This window comes from Ctenopharyngodon idella, chromosome 14 (genome assembly GCF_019924925.1).
Source record: "Ctenopharyngodon idella isolate HZGC_01 chromosome 14, HZGC01, whole genome shotgun sequence".
Taxonomy (NCBI): domain Eukaryota; kingdom Metazoa; phylum Chordata; class Actinopteri; order Cypriniformes; family Xenocyprididae; genus Ctenopharyngodon; species Ctenopharyngodon idella.
Window position 1 is genome coordinate 20989567 of NC_067233.1, and position 20534 is coordinate 21010100.

Consider the following 20534-nt stretch of genomic DNA (forward strand, 5'->3'; position numbering starts at 1 on the left):
CCCTGAGACTCATACGCCAGGGCGATGGCGTCCACTAACCCGATGCCCATTGTACGTGGCTCCCCACCCCGTGGCGGAGGCATCTGTGTGGACCACAGCATGCCTGGACACTTGTTCGAGAGGAACTCCCGCCCGCAGGAACGAAGGGTCTGACCACTTGGTGAGGGTGCGACGGCAGTTCGGTGTTACAGGGACACGGAACGTACCGCGCTGCCACGCCCATCTCGGGACCCGGCCGCGGAGCCAGTGTTGAAGCGGCCTCATATGAAGCAATCCGAGCGGCGTGACTGCGGCTGCGGATGCCATATGCCCCAGGAGCCTCTGAAAGAGTTTCAGTGGGGCCGCTGTCCTGCGCTTGAGCGTACTTAGGCAGGTTAACACTGACTGGACGCGCTCCTCGGTGAGGCGCACAGTCCGGGCGACCAAATCCAGTTCCATACCGAGATAAGAGATCCTCTGCCCGGGGGAGAGTTTGCTCTTGTCCCAGTTGACCCGAAGACCCAACCGACTGAGGTGAGCTAACACCATGTCCCTGTGTTCGCACAACTGCTCCCGCGAGCTGGCCAGGATGAGCCAGTCGTCGAGGTAGCTGAGGATGCGAACGCCCTGTTCCTTGAGCGGAACAATGGCTGCCTCCGCAACCTTCGTGAAGACGCGGGGCGACAGGGCCAGCCCGAAGGGTAGGACTTTGTACTGATATGCCCGACCCTCGAATGCAAACCAGAGGAAGGGTCTGTGTCGAGGCAGAATCGAGACATGAAAGTACACGTCCTTCAGGTCGATCGCTGCAAACCAATCCTGGGGACGGATGCATTCGAAAATGCGCTTCTGCGTAAGCATCTTGAACGGCAGCCTGTGAAGGGACCGTTTCAGGACACGCAGATCCAGGATTGGCCATAGCCCACAGCCCTTCTTCGGTACAATGAAGTAGGGGCTGTAGAACCCTGACTTCATATCGGCTGGAGGGACCGGCTCGATTGCATCCTTCGCCAGGAGGACAGCAATCTCCGCCCGGAGAACAGGTGCATTGTCCAGGGACACCCGATTGTAGTGGACACCCTTGAAGACCAGGGGACGCCGGGCGAACTGAATCGCATAGCCGAGTCTGATAGTGCGAATGAGCCAGCAGGACGGGCTGGGGAGCGCTATCCAGGCTTCCAGACACCGAGCCAGCGGGACCAAAGGCACCAAAGACGCACTGGGGGTGGGGCAGTGAAGCAGAGTGCTGGAACCCAACTCGGACGGCGCAGCGGCCCGAAGTGGGGTCAGACTCTGCGAGGTAACAGTGTGAATGGGAGACCCCTGGGGGGCGGCCTCGACCATCACACTGGGACCTGCTGGCGAAGTGAGAGTGGGCTGCGAGTGGCAAGGCGGGGCCTCGCGCGCTGACAGCCGCAGTCTCTTGTGACCTGGAGGATTGGGAAACTGCTCTTTTTGTGATGAAGTGGGTACCGCTGGACTCTGGAGAGCCAGCGGTGGGACAGACAAGTTCACAAATTCTCCCTGGCCCTCCTCCAGGGGTGGGAGAGATGATGTAGTCCTTTCCCGAAGAGCAGGAACCTTCCCCTCCAGGTTGCCCGTCTCAGGGTCGTGTCTTCCTCGACCTCTTGCCACCTGGTTTGGCCTGAGCGGGCTGGGCGCCGCGTCCGCGACCGGCACCCTGCTGTTTGGCTGGTGTTGGCTGCTGCTTTGCCGTCTTAGCAGGGGCGGAGGACGACGCAGGCGGGCGCCCTCGGCGACGAGCGGGCTGAGGCTGTGCGGCCGGCAGCGGGGTGGAGGCAGCAGCGGACCGCCGGGGCAGGATGTGTTTAATAGCCTCAGCCTGCTTCTGGGCGCCAGAGAACTGCTGGCTGAAGCTCTCTACCGCGTCGCCGAAAAGGCCGACCTGTGATATGGGAGAGTCCAGGAACCGATACTTGTCGGTATCCCTCATATCAGCAAGGGTCAGCCACAGGTGGTGTTGCTGGACCACAAGCGTGGCCATCGCCTGACCAACAGAACGTGCCGTCACCTTAGTCCGTGGCACGCAGCTCCCCAAGCAGCTGCTGGTCAAGACCTCCCTGGGGCATTTCCATCAATGCTTTTGGAAGAATGGCATTGGGGCAGGGCGCTGGGGACCAGCGCGGGCCGCCCCGAGGTACCAGTCATCGAGCCGAGAAGGTTCGGGACACGGTGGAGGGTTCCAGAAGAGCCTGACCTTCTCGACAGCCCGGGAAAGCATAGCCGTCAACTCGGGATCGGGCTTGGACAACGCTACGGTCCCGGAGGGAGGTAACGCAGCCGAGTCCTCATCTCCCGAGGACTCTTGCTCATCTTCCGATGCCGCGATTGACATGCGGTCATCCGCCGGTGCTCCGAAAGAAACGGCTGGTCACTCCGTAGAGGGGTGTGGCCGATTGTGGCCGTCAGCGGGGACCAATGAACGTCCGCATCCAGTAACGCACAGACGAAATGACATCTTCAAAAAGATGCAGGGTTCGTCTTTGAAGCTCTTTTAGGAGGGGAAAATTCAACTCTCTTGTGCTGAAGCACACGGAGTGTCACGATGTGTTCGGGTACACCACTCCCCGAACACAACGGAGGAACCGGCCCAAATCGCAACAGACAACAGCTGGGAATTGGAAATTCTATGTTGTAAAAACAGCAGTTGAGAGCTTAAGCTCAGGCTCCTTGGGAAGCTTGCGACCTCGCTGAAGTGCCGTCACACCAACACAAGAAGTAATTTCCCTTTCTTGGCTTGAAGAATTCACTCAGAAGTCTGAAAGCTGGAACACAACTAGATGGCTCCGAAGCAAAAGACAGAGTGCGATGGCATCTGCTTTATACCACCTGGCGGGGGCGGTGCGCATTATGCAAATATCGCACTCCAACTCCATTGGCCTGTTGTAGTTCACTCGAAGCTGATAGGGCTCTCTAGCGATATATCCCAATTCGTCGGTCACTACTGACGTACGTCGAACGTGACTGACTGAAAGGGAACAGGGAATTGGATGAGCTTTGTAAGACAAAATCATTTTAAATTTTGCTTTTGTTGTCTTTTCCACAATTACTAAAGTGAATCAGGATTAAGGCCAATAACCAATCCAGCCTTTCTAATCAATTTATTAATCCTTTTTTTTATCATCAACAGTGACACTACACCCCCAGCAGAGCACTGCATAAAACAAAACACTGGCCATGATTCCCTGATAGAAGACATAAAGAAGCTTCCAGTGGAACTCAACTTCCTCAGGAAGAATAATCTTGATTGTGCCTTCTTAAGAACAGCCTCACTGTTCTTCACTGATATTTATAAGACTGAACAATCTCTACTTTCTGACCTTTAATTTTAGTATCATTTATTTCTTCTAAAATCATCTTTCAATTCTTTTGTCTAACTCTACCTCTCTTCTATAATCCACATCATTACCCTGATTAATTAACCCCTTAAACCCGAAGAACCCCCCCCCCGCGAAAAAATTGCTAAGCAACCACCGACAGGAATAACACAAAATAAGTATCATTTGAAAGCTTAGAAACTCAGCTTTGTCAATGCATCCAATCATTGAGTCATCACTCTAAAACGGAGTGTACCGCCCGCTGGCGCCACCTAGCTACAAAAAAATTAAAAATCATATTTTTAAAACCCCTGCCTAATTCATCACAAAATAGGTGTCGTTTGAAAGCTTAGAGTCTGAACTTTACAATGAATGTAGCAAATTTGATTAACTCCTAAGTACTGATGCGTTATTTGCTGAAAAATAATAATAAAAAAAATCTTAATTTAGGAAATATTTTTTTACTATGTACTCCAGTGTGTCTGTAACAGACATAGGCTGGTAAGAGCTGTGCGTGTAAACCTCACTCCCCTGATCTCAAGAGATGTTCTGGCGACTGACGCTAGAGGTTGCAGGGGAATGAGGTCTACACGCACAGCACTTACCAGCCTATGTCTGTTACAGACACATTGGAGTAAAAATATTTCCTAAATTATGATTTGTTAGAGCGTCCGACTCCCATGCGGATGGGCAGGTGCGAACTGGAGGGGCTACATGTCAAAAGCATCATACAGCTCAGATAATCATGTGTTATATGTCATTTGAAAGGTCTCAAGGAGTATAAGTAGAATTGTTTTGGGCTTTTGACTAAACCGCAAGACCCATATGTAAATAATATACAGATGCTGTATTTATGTCACGTTTTTGCTCGCACCTTGATGAAACATGCTCCGATTGTGGAAAATTTGACATCATTATTTACGGCAGATTCTCACGATTATGAGTCCAACATTAGCATAATCCAATAAGACGATCACGAAATATTGCACATGCAATTACGACACATAAAACCCACAGGCGCACAGATGCTAACTGAAACTAAAATGAAGCTATCATTACTTATAACATTTCCACTTATAACTTTATGAAACATGCATAGATTGTAGAAATCATTACTTACAGTGGATTCTCCCGATTGATTTCTTAATGGGATCATCTTGAAATTTTAACCAGATACAGCTGTAGAGGAACATCACCAAAAAAGAATTGTCCTCCTACCTTATTTCCTCTCTGAGTTATTGCATGTTAAATATGAAATATATGTAAAATTTCCCTTGAGCAAACTTTTATTTTTTGTCTTTATTACAGTTTCTCAGCATGAGAATGTCCAAATTTAATTATTATTATTATTTTTTTTTTTTTTTTTTAAATGTAAAAAGTTTTACTTTAAACGATACCAACCTTTTGACTCTCCGCACTAGAGATTTGGAGTTCTGAGTCATTATTTTTGTGCATGTCAACCAGAAAAAAAAAAAAAAAAAGAAAAGAAAGAAAAATTCCTACCTTTGTTCCAAATGCTGTAACTTTCGATTTCTTCATGCAATCACCACGAAATTTGTATTGCCGTATTGCCTTCATGAGTTATTCCATTTTAAATTAGAAATATATGTTAAATTTCCCTTTTTTTCCACATTATTATTATTTGCTATTTATTTGCAGTATCTCAGCATGAGAATGTCCATATTTATTTATTTATTTATTTATTTTTATGATCTATAGTGTCGAACGCAGCACTGAGATCAAGTAACACTAGTATTGAGATACAGCCTTGGTCAGAAGCTAGAAGTAAGTCATTTGTAATTTTAACGAGCGCAGTTTCTGTGCTATGATGAGGCCTGAATCCTGACTGAAATTTTTCATAGATAACATTTTTTTGTAAGAAGGAGCACAATTTGACCGACACAACTTTTTCTAGTAATTTAGACATAAATGGAAGATATGAAATGGGTCTGTAATTTGCCAATACATTTGGATCTAATTGTGGTTTCTTAATGAGAGGCTTAATAACTGCTAACTTGAACGGTCTTGGGACATGACCTAGAGATAAAGACGAGTTAATAATATTGAGAAGAGGCTCTTCTGCTACAGGTAACAACTCTTTCAGTAGTTTAGTGGGTATTGGATCTAATAAACATGTTGTTGGTTTAGATTGGAAATGAAGTGACAAAAAGCTGACAGACGATATGGGACGATGAAATAATACAAAGGCATCTGTGGAGCATATGAAGAAATGTGTGGGTGGAAAGAACAGTTGATCAATTCCTCACTCCCCTTTACTCTGACATGTGCTGGAATGTGTGTTACATTCACATTTAGAGATTTTAACATTCACGATAATACAAATGATGTGTTAGGGGCTGCGTTTACAGATTTACTAAATTCTTTTGGGGTCAAACAAATCGTCACTAGACCCACTCATCATTTTAATCATACACTAGATTTAATTATATCACATGGAATCAGTCCTACCGATATAGAAATTCAACCGCAAAGCAATGATGTCACTGATCACTACCTTGTAACGTACATACTGCGTACTGCTGATATTTACAAGAGTATTATTCACGCTATGAAGAGAGAAACTCGTAATCTAGAGCGCAAATGAACACAAACTCGTCTAGAGGTCTTTAGAATTGCGTGGAAAGACAGCACTTCCCGCTATAAAAAGGCTCTAAAAGTAGCCAGGGCTGAACATCTCAAACTCATAGAAAATAACCAAAACAATCCAAGTTTCTTGTTTATTACAGTGGCTAGATTAACAAATAAACAGACATCACCTGAACAAAATATTCCACTACAGTTTAGTAGTAATGACTTTATGAATTTCTTCACTGAGAAAACCGAAAGCATCAGAAATATAATTGTAAATGTACAACCTTTGACAGCGTTTTATGATTCAGCTTAGGTCGTACCTATCAGACTGTCAACATTTTGTATATTTAAGGGAAAAATCTAAGATAACGTCATTAAATTATGGAGTGCAGCAAGGATCTGTGTTAGGCCCTCTGCTATTTTCAATACATATGCTGTCGCTTGGTAATATTATTAGAAAACATGGAATTAGTTTCCATTGTTATGCTGATGATACTCAGTTCAGTCAGGACCACTTAAGTCAAAAAATTACCAGAGACAAACTTTTTAGTAAATTTTTATTGGCATATTTTGCTGAAGTTACATTTGGCGGTATTCCCCGTCCTTTTCATGAGCTCCATGAAAACTAAGACTGGGAACAGCAGCAGCTTCTGGGGACTACTACCCATTTTTTAACTGGGAGAGCAGCACAAAATCCCCCCCAAACAGACCATACCAGGCGATCCTCCCTGCTAAATCGAAGAGCCAGCAGAGGATCCAGATGTACATTTCAGGAAGCCAATGCAACAATAATTGTAAAAGAACAAATCAAGCTACGTGAAGCTAGTATGAGAAATGTAGCTAGAGCAAACGATAAAAATAAATATTAAATAGGCGATGATAAGTCAAGACAGGGAACAGCAGCAGCTTCTGGGGACTACCTCCCATCTTATAATCAGGGAGAGCAGCACAAAATCCCCTCCAAACAGACCATACAAGGCTGTTCTCCCTGGATCTTCCTGCTAAATCGAAGAGCCAGCAGAGGAACCAAAATGAGCGTTTCAGAAAGCTAATCTTACTGAATTTAAGAGCCAATCGATCTATGTGAAGCTAGCATGAGGAATGTAGCAAAAGCTAATGATCGAAATAGTTTTTTTTTAATTATTTTGCGTTAATAGCATTTTGAGAAGCAAATACATTTAAGCACTAGTCGCATGCGTGAGCGCTCTTCCAAAAGCGCACGTGAGAACTTGAAATTGAAAGCAGCCTTCCGTCAGTGAATTTCATATTTTTATATATAAGCCCACGGCATTCCAACAACATAAATGATGCCTTCGTAGAGCATTTGTACAGAAAATAGGCCTACCGACGGGTGAGACCACAAACAGCAAGTGTAAACATCAAGCAAAGCACGCATTTCTAATTGAAAACGCTCGCTCTGCTCCTTGCCAGTGGACACGCACCAAGCACACGCAGCGTCATCACGCATCTGCGTTCAAATTTACAGTATTTAAATGTAAATAGGTAAATGTAAATATTCATTTTCAAGCCATGGATCAGGGAGCAGCACTCATTGCTTTTCTCAAGGATGGCTCGAGCATCGGCCGGAGGGAACGTTCATAAGCAGCTCAAGACCATCGCCCCATGGCCTTTGTAGAAGATTTTGTTATGGTAAAAGTGAGCATAATATAGCATAATATGATGTGTTTTACTTTACAATTAAAATCATATGTGTGTCAGAAGTAGGCCTACATGTGCTGAGAACATGGTAGCATAAGGCCTGGTTCTAAAAAAGGTTTGCTGTGTATACAGAAATTTGAATCATAAAGAATGTGTGTATGAGTATGGAAAATTCTATTTTAGGCTAGAAGAAAGAGAAAAATATGGTCAAAATAACTTGGCCTCGGATCATGTCGCATGGTATAAATATGAGCCAAAATCAAGGAAGAACAGTTGTTGCCTCTGCAGACATAACAGCTCCACTTTGTAATAAAGTGTGTATTCTGAATCAAAGATTTTGAGAAGTGTTTTGTTTTACAAAAAGAAGAAACTACCACAACTTCAATGTAGAGACAGGAGTGGAGGAAGCTGCAGTTGCAGCAGCACATAGCACAGTGAATGAAGGAAGCTCTGGGGAAGCTCGTAACATTGCAGAGAGGGCGTAGATGGGAGGCAAACCAGGCCCTGGACATGGGCTTTCCCTCCTCCGTGGCAAATAATGCGTCCTGCTGACCAGCTTGTGGACGGCTCCTCAGGTAGCCCAACATAGATGACAGAGGTTAGATTCAGAGGTTAAAACGACTATTCCTTTCTTGTTCCTATCAGTTTTAGAAATATGAAGTGGTGCAAATAATTTGATACATCAGAAATTGTGACAGATTAAAAGAATCTGTGCATGTGGAAAACTCGCCACCTCTGAGAAAACCATGAGCAAAGGGAAACGCTGATCATTGACTCGAGGTTTCTCTCTTTAAAGCCCGAAACAAATAGATGGATTTTCTAGTACGCTGATGGTGGATGGATCTAGGCAGTGCAGGTGACCATACTTTTGATTGAAGGCAGTACAGCTATGGAGAAAGTGGCACAGAAGAACTGAAGTGAGACTAAGCAAGCAGTCATACATTTTTTTAAATGTAGTTTTGGCTAGACGACTACACATGTAGTGAGCTGCAGAGTGCAAATAAAATTGAAGGGTCATATCTAGCCTAGTACAGTTTGGCTGAAAGGGGGGCAGACCAGCTGATGGCACTGCCTCTAGACACAGGAGGTGGAATTTCTGAAATTCAAACAGAGACAGAGAATCAGCAATTTGGTAAATGTCTATACATGAGAAAGCTCACCACCGAACATCTCTCATGTCCACTATGCTTAGTCGCAGTAATTTTTACGTAAATGGCTTGCTGCTGCTGCATAAATTTAATATGTAGCACTACTATAAAAACTATTTCCGCCAGAGAAGACTGCGACTGGAACTCATCATCATTTGAACTACTTTTGGTACCACTTTTGACATTTACGCAAAAAATAAATTATTGTGATTACGCTTGTTTGTCTGTCATTCTTTTATTTATAACAGTAGGTAGTTTAAAGAAATGGTTATGGGTAGGTGTAGGATTAGTGGCTCAAAATATCGTTTTAATGTTATATTTTTACTAAAATTGTCATTTTCCTACAGATTTCTGTCCATTATATTTTATTCTTTTAACATTCTGTATAAAATGGGTAGGTTTAGGTTCGGGATGGGGTTTAGGGATCTTTTATCTACAAAATGATAAAAAGGGAAAATATACATATAATTTGATGACATGAAAGATTCGTAAATATTTTACGTTTTTTCGCTGTAAAAACGTAAATATTTTTACGTTTTTGTGCCATAATTACATCAATATTGTACGTTTTAGCACCTTTCTAAACGTACAAAAATGTACGTTTTGTGTCTTTGAAAGTTATGTATTAATACCTACGTAACAATGAGACCGTTTTACTTATCTTGATTGATTGCAAGCAGCGTGCAGTGGAAGCAGCCAAGCAAGCAGAGAGATGGAAGCTGCGTTTAAGTAATGCGCCTTATTTGAGTTGGCAGTTGAGTCCATAGAAATCAGATTAGCTGATATGGGTGGATCATTTGCGAATCAGCTGATAGCGGAGCTTGACTACGAGGCCTGCCTGAACTAACGCAGAATGCTTGATTAATTTATATATTTCATCACGACCAGATGAAATCTCCAAATTATCCAAACTGAAAGAGTGTTATAGATATAAAATAATGGATGACTGAGGTATTAGTTATTGGACCAAAAACCTGCACACAGAATCTCTTAGAATACATTTTCCAAATAATCGTTCAACAATACATTAATTAAGCATACAACAACACGACTCAAATATTCACGGACGGATAGGTATGATCTAAACCACTAGGTGTATATGACTCATTCACTCTAAAAAATGCGTTGCCTCAACAAAAAAGAATTAACGCAAAAGTTTGCATCAATTTTTTGAGTTATGACAACTTTGAGTGAATTTACGTTCAACCAACAAGCTACACTGAGTTAGAGGAACTTAATAATCTGTAGCATAAACACACATTTTTAAGTTAATTACTCAAAAAAAAAAAAAAAAATGAAGTTGCTCGAACTACCAGAGTTGTAGCTCTGGAACCAATTAATCTGATCTATTTTAGTTCAAATCAACAGCTATCATATGCTAACATAACTTATTTAACATGTATATTTAATGATCAAGTAAAATATTACTTGTCACTGGCATTAGCGCAGTCATTGCCTATAGAGTCAATAGTGTTTATCTTCATGTATCTACTCTTCAGCACAGTGATAACCACAAAACTTCAACATTACAGAAACTATTTTAAATGACAAACGTAACAGCATTAAACACTAACAGGTCTTTCCCTTCACTAAAAACACATAAATTAACACTTAATTTCAACATTTATTCTCCTTATCCAGTCCTATGCAAAGCATGCTGGGAACTAGAAATCCACTGCCTAATTTCTGAACTAATTTCATTAAATTATTTCAAACTAATTAAAAAAAAAAGCCAATTAATGTAGAAATTTGAGTCTAAATTACAGACGATATTAAGTTGATGTAATGATCAACATTATTATGTCAACAGAACTCAACAAATTAATGTTTGCAACTTAAAGGTTTAATTAAAACAATACATTTGAATTTTAAACTTGCAGCCATGCATTTATTTAAGTTGTGGTAACAGGTGCCCTGTTTTTAGAGTGATCAGACAAACACAATCGGAGATATATTTAAAAATATCCTGGCTCTTCCAAGCTTTATAATGGAGCATGTTTTATATTTCAGATGCTTTTGTAAGATAAACAGAACCTCAGATACTTTGATCTCCTGAGATATGGACAGTACAAACACATACAGCCATTTGTCTTCACACCCCACAGAATGAAGTTGCGGGAAAGAAAATCCTTCCTTCACATTTGTTCCTTCTCACCCACTTCCTTCCCTTTACACATTCTTCCCTTCACTCAGTTCACTTAGTAAGACTATATAAAGATTATAATGTTCTGTCAATGCAAGTGAATTAATAGTCATGTTTGGTATCATTTAAAATGTCTCAATGCAACTGGTACAATTGTCTCGTCTACATGGAAGTAAACCAAAAGGTAATAAAGGTTTTAAGAGTTTAGAGATACTTTGGTTGCAATCGTGGGTGTGCCCCTTTCCCAGGGTCCTTCATCCAAACTACCTCCTGTTCCACAACAAGGTGCGAACTCCTTAGGTCTGTGACCCTAGTCAATGCAAATTCTGATTGTAAGTTCCTGCCGCACATTGGGGGATGTTTTGTCTTGGTCTGAGTATTTAAAGAAATGTTGCAAAAGGCTTGGGGCGATTCTGTAGTCAGATGAGCCCCTCATAGCTGAATGTCCAAGACACTCAGCAATATGCATTTTTCTAATGTCAGGTATACACCTTTTACTCTATTTCTGAGCATTTAATGTTTTGTATTGATCATCTTTGAATTGATTATGTAATTGGCATGATACGTTTACCTGACTAATAAATTGTTACATTTGATTTTATTCTGACTTACTCTGAAATTATTGACTTCAGTAGATTATGATGTATCCATTGTTATCGCAAATCTGCGTCAGGTTAGTAACGGACTAAAGTCCAGTTTTGAGTGGAGCATTGGGGCATGCCAACTGAGATTTTAGAGCTCCGGCTAACGCTTGACATTAGTTTAAGAGTACTTAAGGCTGATTTATACTTCTGCGTCGGACCTACGCCGGAACCTCTGCGCCGTAGGCTATGCGTCTGTTTTCATTTATACTTCTGCGTCGTTGTCCGCGTCAACATGCATGCAGACCACTAGAAGTCAGTGTCCGCAGTCATGTTAAGGATCAAGGCAAAAGCCGAAGAAGAAGCAGCTTGTCATGTACGTTGTCAGAGAAGCTTACAAATAGAAGCGGCAAATAGGTAACGACTTTTGTTGCAGTATGACTGCATGTGTCCCCTGAAACAAAGTGTTTTTCCTTCATATGGAAGTTGAAAATGCTCGCTCTTCTCCGAGTGCTCCGCGCCAGTTTTTTGACCTGAGGGAGGGGTTCTAGAAGACCAATCACAGCGCTTGCGGTCCGCGTAGAATTGACGCGTTGTTACATTTTTGAAGAGGTGTACGTCAGGCTACGTCGTAGGCTACGCATGCTACACACAGTCTACACCGTAGCTACGGCGTACACTCGACGCAGAAGTATAAATCAGCCTTTAGACTGTAAAGGCTAATAAAGGGAATTTCCATTTAGGGCAACAGAATGTTGACTGACCAACCTAAATAGGGTGGGCCTTACCTCTGTATAATGTAATGTTACTCTAGCTAAGTGTACATGGGAAACCATGGCATGACCACACCAAAACTACTATTAGAGAAAGTATTGGTCAGCTTATATCTGGATTAGTGGTCATGACCTCTGACTAGAGATAATGTTGCTTTAATTCAAGTGTACACAGATCTTTTGGGACTAAATAAAATACTCTTAGAGTGAGTGAGCATGGGAGCAAGCCTCTAAATAGTATAGTCAATTACCTCTGTCTAGTGGCCAAGACTAGCGCGTTTGTGATCGCTGGGCCCGCATAATTAATGAACGGCCGTTGCAAGGACCCTGTGCGACTCTGGCACTTGAATGAACGAGAACAATAAGAGTAAAGAGTAAAATAGAATAATCAAATGTCTAGATAAATTATAAATATAAATGGTCAATATTCAATTGGCATTACAACCTAAATTCGAGGTCATAATAAAATGGAGTCAGATAAGAGTCTAATTAGAATTAAACTACCTTGCCACACTGAAAAAAACGAACGCGCAAAACACCTTCCCCGTCCGATGGAAAACTGTCTTTGGGTCGATTGGACGGGCCTTACACTTTCAGAAAGTCATTACTACTGAACTGTAGTGGAATATTTAGTTCAGGTGATGCCTGTTTATTTGTTAATCTAGCCACTGTACTAAACAAGAAACTTGGATTGTTTTGGTTATTTTCTATGAGTTTGAGATGTTCAGCCCTGGCTGCTTTTAGAGCCTTTTTATAGCGGGAAGTGCTGTCTTTCCACGCGATTCTGAAGACCTCTAGACGAGTTTGTGTTCATTTGCGCTCTAGATTACGAGTTTCTCTCTTCATAGCGTGAATAATACTCTTGTAAATATCAGCAGTACGCAGTATGTACGTTACAAGGTAGTGATCAGTGACATCATTGTTTTGCGGTTGAATTTCTATATCGGTAGGATTGATTCCATGCGATATAATTAAATCTAGCGTATGATTAAAATGATGAGTGGGTCTAGTGACGATTTGCTTGACCCCAAAAGAATTTAGTAAATCTGTAAACGCAGCCCCTAACACATCATTTGTATTATCGTGAATGATAAAATCTCTAAATGTGAATGTAACACACATTCCAGCACATGTCAGAGTAAAGGGGAATGAGGAATTGATCAACTGTCAATGTTGTTAACTGCCGTTCTTTCCACCCACAGATTTCTTCATATACTACACAGATGCCTTTGTATTATTTCATCGTCCCATATCCTCTGTCAGCTCTTTGTCACTTCATTTCCAGTCAACCCCTTAATTTCTGTTTTACTCATCTGTACTCTGATGTTGATCTCAGGATCCTTTAATGACTCCTTTGCCAGTTTATCAGCTTCCTCGTTCCCCTTTAGCATTGATTTGATTTGCCCCTGGCAGTTAATTTTTCAATAATTCTTCTTAAGAACCTTAGAATTTTTCTCAAGAACTGTTTTCTTAAGTAGGGTAACTGTACCAAAATCTAAGTTTAGGGTTTTTTCATACATGGTTTATAAGAAAATCATTATTTAAAATGCAAGATTACTCTCTCATTTGAAAATGTATTAATTAGTAGATGTACATTTTAGAATATAAAATCAAGCTGTTTTATGAACAAAGTCAGAAGTCTGGCATGGGCTTAATTGGTACTTTGGCACCATTTACTGTAAGCCCACATGTGTTCCAAATAAACCCACATCATGACTGATTCACAACATATAAAAATCTACTGATTTTAAAGAAGTAAAATATCAATATATATATTCAGTGACAGGCAACTATTTAAAAAATTCCTTTTACTAATATTTGATTAGAGCCCTGGGTGGGATGGGTAGGTGTTAGTGGCCGGTGGTCTGGAGCCTTGAGTCAGCTTGACTCTGGAGTTGTAGCTGGAAGTTTGACCGGGCATAGCTTGGGAGCCAAGCTGAGTTGGGGCTCCATACTCTGGGCTTACGGGGGTCTCCTATTGGGCCCCCCATGCCGGGAGCCTGTAGCCTTAACTCAGCTTAAGGAAATTTAGGACACAACGGGCTCTATCTCAATTGAATTAATATCTAATGTTGTAGTCAAGACCACCTAATCTGAGACCAAGTCGAGACCGAGACAAGACCAAGACCAGACTAGCACTCCTCAAATTCATCTGAAAGCACATGAAATCAAAATTGACCTTATTTATTTTGTTAGCTGAAATTGCTAGTTTTGTGGTGAACAATTCATCCGTGCAAGTCAATCCACACAAAAAAATTGTTTGGCTTCGTAATATTTAATCAAAATCTGAAAATGCTCCTCCCCTCTGCAACGGTGCCCCTTCTCTAATGACATCAGTTTGACAGCTTGGGTTGAAAACGCTTAAACCACTCCCCTCCGACCGTTAGTCTGCTAGCAAGAGATGGAGAGGAGGAGTAAAACCCTGCCCTCTATTCAATATTCCATTTCACTTGGAAATACGTCACAACACTGGAGAAAAATCGTTTGCAACTTCCGGTTCATGGGGACTTTAAACATGACTTCTCTTTGTACTATTAAAATTGATTTCTGGACATCGTAATGTTTTTTTTTTTTTTTTTTTTTTTTTCTACAATTGTTATTGTACATATCTGATATAGCATTGTATTAGCAGCAATTTCATTCACTGTTTTGTTTCTTTATGCTTTATTAAAAAAAAAAAAAAAGGTCCCCCCCCCCCCCCCCCCCCCCCCAATGTTCAAGACATGGTTACGGCCTTGCTCTGAATAAAAGCAAATCTCATATTGGCTAGCTTCTTATGCTTAGTAAATCACTCTGAGTATTAAAACAGACTGTTCACTGACATGTGAATTAAACCTCATGTATTGTTACTTCATAATGAACTGATAAAGCAGACCACACAAAAACGATAGACATAGCATAAAAAGACCGTTTTACTTATCTTGATTGATTGCAAGCAGCGTGCAGTGGAAGCAGCCAAGCAAGCAGAGAGATGGAAGCTGCGTTTAAGTAATGCGCCTTATTTGAGTTGGCAGTTGAGTCCATAGAAATCAGATTAGCTGATATGGGTGGATCATTTGCGAATCAGCTGATAGCGGAGCTTGACTACGAGGCCTGCCTGAACTAACGCAGAATGCTTGATTAATTTATATATTTCATCACGACCAGATGAAATCTCCAAATTATCCAAACTGAAAGAGTGTTATAGATATAAAATAATGGATGACCAGTAATTTTCTTCTATTAAATTTAGATAAGACTGAGGTATTAGTTATTGGACCAAAAACCTGCACACAGAATCTCTTAGAATACATTTTCCAAATAATCGTTCAACAATACATTAATTAAGCATACAACAACACGACTCAAATATTCACGGACGGATAGGTATGATCTAAACCACTAGGTGTATATGACTCATTCACTCTAAAAAATGCGTTGCCTCAACAAAAAAGAATTAACGCAACAGTTTGCATCAATTTTTTGAGTTATGACAACTTTGAGTGAATTTACGTTCAACCAACAAGCTACACTGAGTTAGAGGAACTTAATAATCTGTAGCATAAACACATATTTTTAAGTTAATTACTCCAAAAAAAAAAAAAATGAATTTGCTCGAACTACCAGAGTTGTAGCTCTGGAACCAATTAATCTGATCTATTTTAGTTCAAATCAACAGCTATCATATGCTAACATAACTTATTTAACATGTATATTTAATGAGCAAGTAAAATATTACTTGTCACTAGCATTAGCGCAGTCATTGCCTATAGAGTCAATAGTGTTTATCTTCATGTATCTACTCTTCAGCACCGTTAGGGGCTCCATACTCTGGGCTTACGGGGGTCTCCTATTGGGCCCCCCATGCCGGGAGCCTGTAGCCTTAACTCAGCTTGGCTCCCGAGTTAAGGAACTGTAGGACACAACGGGCTCTATCTCAATTGAATTAATATCTAGTGTTGTAGTCAAGACCACCTAATCTGAGACCAAGTCGAGACCGAGACAAGACCAAGACCAGACTAGCACTCCTCAAATTCATCTGAAAGATCCACATTTACTGCCTGAGAAATGTCTTATTTTTATTCAATAATTAAAATTAGAATAATAAGACACTATATAGATCGGTTACCAATCAATTGAAATCACTAACAACAGAATTCATCTTTACACTGCAGAGGAGGAACAGAAGTTGCATCTGAATTGGTACAATTACAAATGCATAAATAATGTTGAGATTAATGTTTTAAAAATAAAATTGTTTATTGAACATTTGTAAAAAATCAATATCACATTTGCAATTGTGCTCATATTTGTGAAAACAGCCCTCTTTCTTTTGATATTGCTTAATTATATCATATGTTATAATATAAAGATCTTATACAAGTACTTTTTTGCAATCATATCTTGAATTTTGTGGGCATTTGTATTCATTTTGGTGACATTTTTGACTCAATCCCTTGTTGATTTCTGACCCGGCACAACAGTGACAAAATAAATGAAATTAGAAATAAGTTATTGGTTGCATTTGAAGCAGGAAGTTTTACATCCAATCAAATTAATGATGTTAACAAAGAAATCAGACAATGCAACGGCAATTTAGTGATAGTTGTGGTCTTGACCGGTCTTGAAATAAATAATTAATAAATAATTAATTACAAAACATTCATTGTTTGTAGTTCACGTGCTTAATTCTTTGGCAGTCTATCTTTCAGTAAGGCTAATGGTTTGACCTTGAGATTAGATTTGTGCGCAAGCTAATAAAACTCATCTTTCCATCTAAAGGAAAATGATATAAAATGATAAAGTACTATTTGTTCATTCACAAATCATTTACCTCTTATTTGACATAAAATATGATTTTCTTTTTTTCATTTGACTTCACAGTTGAAAGTGGGTTTAAAGGGTACATGGGCTTAATGGGTACACTTACCCTATATTTAATGACTGAACAAGTCAGTCACTTTCTTCAGAATTACACACAACTAACCGGTTTGTGTTGGGTGGAGCAGCTGAGAGGACTATATAAGAGAGAGCCCTGTGAAGGTTCTTTAAAGATCTCTTCTGCTCTCGTCAGTGAAACAGCAGTGTCTTCTACAACATCTTCTGGTAAGGTGATGATTTATTCATCTGGAGAAAATCTAGACAACAACCATTTAACAATTAGACTTCTAATTTAAAATCTAAGTATGAAAGTATAATAAATAATTTAAAAAAAAAGAGTAAATGTTGCCATTGCATTAATACTTTTGAAGTGCTTGTAACATTATATCTAAAAACATGTTATTTCATAATAAAAAGATTGGTGAGCCAAGAAATAAAAATTATATGCATGTCAGACTTTATAAATAAAATGATAACTACAGAATTGATATAAATTCCTAATTATATAACAAAAGCAATAATTAAATATAGCTGAAAGCAGCAATTATCGGGGCCAAGCACAAAGAAGGCACAACAAGTCATCCCAGCACAGCTGGAGCATCAGACTGACTGCAACATTAAGCAATTAAAGACAACTGCAGCTGCAGTGACGCGAGAGTATTCACACTGGAAGCGTTTGTACAGCGTCACAGCAGCGGCTCGAAGCTACTTATGAAGTGAGCATTTCTTTACAAAGACAGCTATAAATTAGTTTTTATAAGTTGGTCATTTATAAACTTGATAGTCTTGAAAATTTGTTAACATGGGGAGGTGTACAACACTCACATATAAACGTAAAATAAATAAAAATAAATAAATAAAAGCTTTGTGTTATCCATTGCTGCACATGAATGAGGTAAGATTTGTGTTTTACATCATCTGACGCGTGCACATGTTTACAAGACAGTAAACTCGGTGAAAAAAGACAGCAAACTCGGGTTTAATTTGGGCGTGCTAGATCCTATAGCTGTCTGTGTAATAACTAAAATAATGTTTATATATCATATTTTCTGGCTAGTTTAGTTTTTTATAATACACCATACTTTAACCCAAACTGAATAATTAAAAACAAGTTTAAATGAGTAAATCTTCTATAAATATTTTTTAATATTAATTTTCTTTCCTGAAATACTTCAATTCTTGTTGGTGTACTTTCACTTTAATTAAGCGTTAACAGTGCAGCAAAAATAGACCCAGCGCCGAAATGATCGCGGCACTGCTGCTTCTGCTCTGCTCCCGCACCGCGCTGCCGCGCAGCCTCTGCGTGCGGTGTGAATGCTCTCATCTGTTAACATGGGCGGCGAAAAAACACGCTGCTTACGCTCTGCTGACGCTCTGCTGACGCGTGCGGTGTGAAACCAGCCTTACAGTTCAAAAGTTATTAGCATAAACGTGAGTGCAACTTTGGACAGCTGGTGGCGCTAGAGGGATTGAGTTAGAGACTCCAAATTTGCTGTGGACACAGTTCAGACTGTCCTCCATCTGTGTGCCAAATTTCACAACTTTCCAGCAAGCGGTTCTATGGGCTGTCATAGACTTCCAGAGCGGAAACGGAAGAATAATAATAAGAACACCAACGATTACAATAGGTGCCTACGCACCTTTGGTGCTTGGCCCCTAACTATAGTTTTTGTGTGTTTGTTTTGTTTTTTTTCCAGAATTTTAACCTACTTCTTCAGTGCCACAAATACAGAAGAAAACAAAATGGCAAATGGACAGCAAATAACCAAGCTCAATGTCTCCACCTGTAAGGACGAAGAGGAAATACTCGGAGCTCAAGGTTATCAGCTCATCAATGTTAACCTCAATGAAGGTACTGGTGGAAACCGGGTCCTTCTTTGGTACAAGAAAGAGTCTGGCAAAAGACCAGTGACCAGGATTGAGTTTTCATTCACTGACAAGATGAAATCTGGTCTGGCTGATGCTGGGTACACGCTGGTCAACAAGGATCTGAATGCAGGAGTCAGTGGAGATCACATCTTTCTCTGGTACTTCTACGGCAGCACTGAATATGACATTCCTATTGTGGAGCTCGTGGTAACCAAAGAAGCCAAAGAAGAACCTGCTCTTCTGAAAGATGGCTGGGAGAGACTGGGCTGTGATCTGAACCGCAATGCAGGAGGAAACTACATCTACCTGTGGGTGAAGAGAGAGAAGACCAGCTACATACAACAGGTCGCAGCAACGGTTGACTTCAGTTCTGACAAGCACATGTTTGAACTGGGCTACACTCGTGTGTGTGAAGACACCAATCGGGGCTCTGGTGGAAAAAACTACGTCTTCCTCTGGTATCGGCGCACAACCGATGAGAGCAAGGCTCTCACTGCTCTTGATGTATCCACCTCTCTCCAGGAGGAATCAAAGCTTCAGAAGGAAGGCTATAAAAAGCTCAGTGTTAATCTCAATAAAGGAACCGGTGGAAAAGATGTGTACCTATGGTACAAGAAAGAAGGACAAGAATGGATGCAAGCCTTTGTTCTGCTGATCAACAGTGACGCCTGGATTGAGTATCAGAAAGCTGGTGTAAACTTTATTGAGAAAAATCTGAATGAGGGCAACAAAGGCTGGGAAATGTACATAGCCTACAAGTAAAATCACAGCATCATGCTGCCATCACAGGATCTTCTTCAGTTATCTCAGTGGTAGATCTATATGGCAACTATAATCATATCTGTTTCTAATGCATGATTTTAATGTCACTCTTAAAAGCATATTGTGACTGTGGCTGTTGTACTGCACTCAACCACACACATTTCATTTGGCCTGTTTATGATGTAATGAATTATGAAATAAAGTCAACTTTAACCACAACGAACTCTTTGGAGAGGTTTTTTTGCTGAGGTCTTTGGTCTCATCTATACATTATACTGCACTGTCCCATCATTACATTTACTTTAGTTTATTTGTTTACAGGGGCAATGCACATTAATAGACACGGCTGTAAATGTGGCAGAACTTTCATCTGTAGTCATCAAGCATCTTATAAAAACACACACACAAAATCAAATACTAAAAAAAAAAAAATATACAAATTGGAAATCGTACTAAATAACAACAATGGGAAATTATCTAAAACAAAATATTGTGCTAGATATGAGGTAAGAGAGATAGTGACAGGAGAAAGCAAACAACCAAGAGCAAAATACAAAGAAAGCTGAATACTCATTTTCAGGGTCATAATACCCTCACACTAAAATTCTACATTATCAATACAAATGAATTCAAAGGTTTTTAGTCTTCTTTGGAGTGAATTCCAAAAAAGTATGACAGTATCACCGAAAGCTGTTTAAAAACAATGAGATTCTTCATTGTTTGGAACTTGATGTTGGTATATTAGATGCTTCTGTTGCTTTATCCACACACTTGAGAACAAATGAGTGCTTGAAATGAACCCAAAACTTAAATATGAAAAGCAAAACAAG

At 40.4% G+C, this 20534-nt stretch overlaps 1 protein-coding gene across 1 annotated transcript; it reads left to right on the top strand.

The window, feature by feature from the left end:
- The first annotated feature begins 17273 nt into the window (after window positions 1-17273).
- LOC127494269 (uncharacterized) lies at window positions 17274-19923 on the top strand. The gene is made up of 2 exons (XM_051860015.1): window positions 17274-17298; window positions 18771-19923. The coding sequence occupies exon 2, from the start codon at window positions 18817-18819 to the stop codon at window positions 19702-19704; it is 888 nt and encodes a 295-aa protein (XP_051715975.1). The 5' UTR covers window positions 17274-17298; window positions 18771-18816; the 3' UTR covers window positions 19705-19923.
- The last annotated feature ends 611 nt before the right edge of the window (window positions 19924-20534 follow it).

Coding starts and splice junctions, on each gene's coding strand:
- LOC127494269 (XM_051860015.1), top strand. CDS start 18,817: ATGGCAAATGGACAGCAAATAACCAAGCTCAATGTCTCCACCTGTAAG.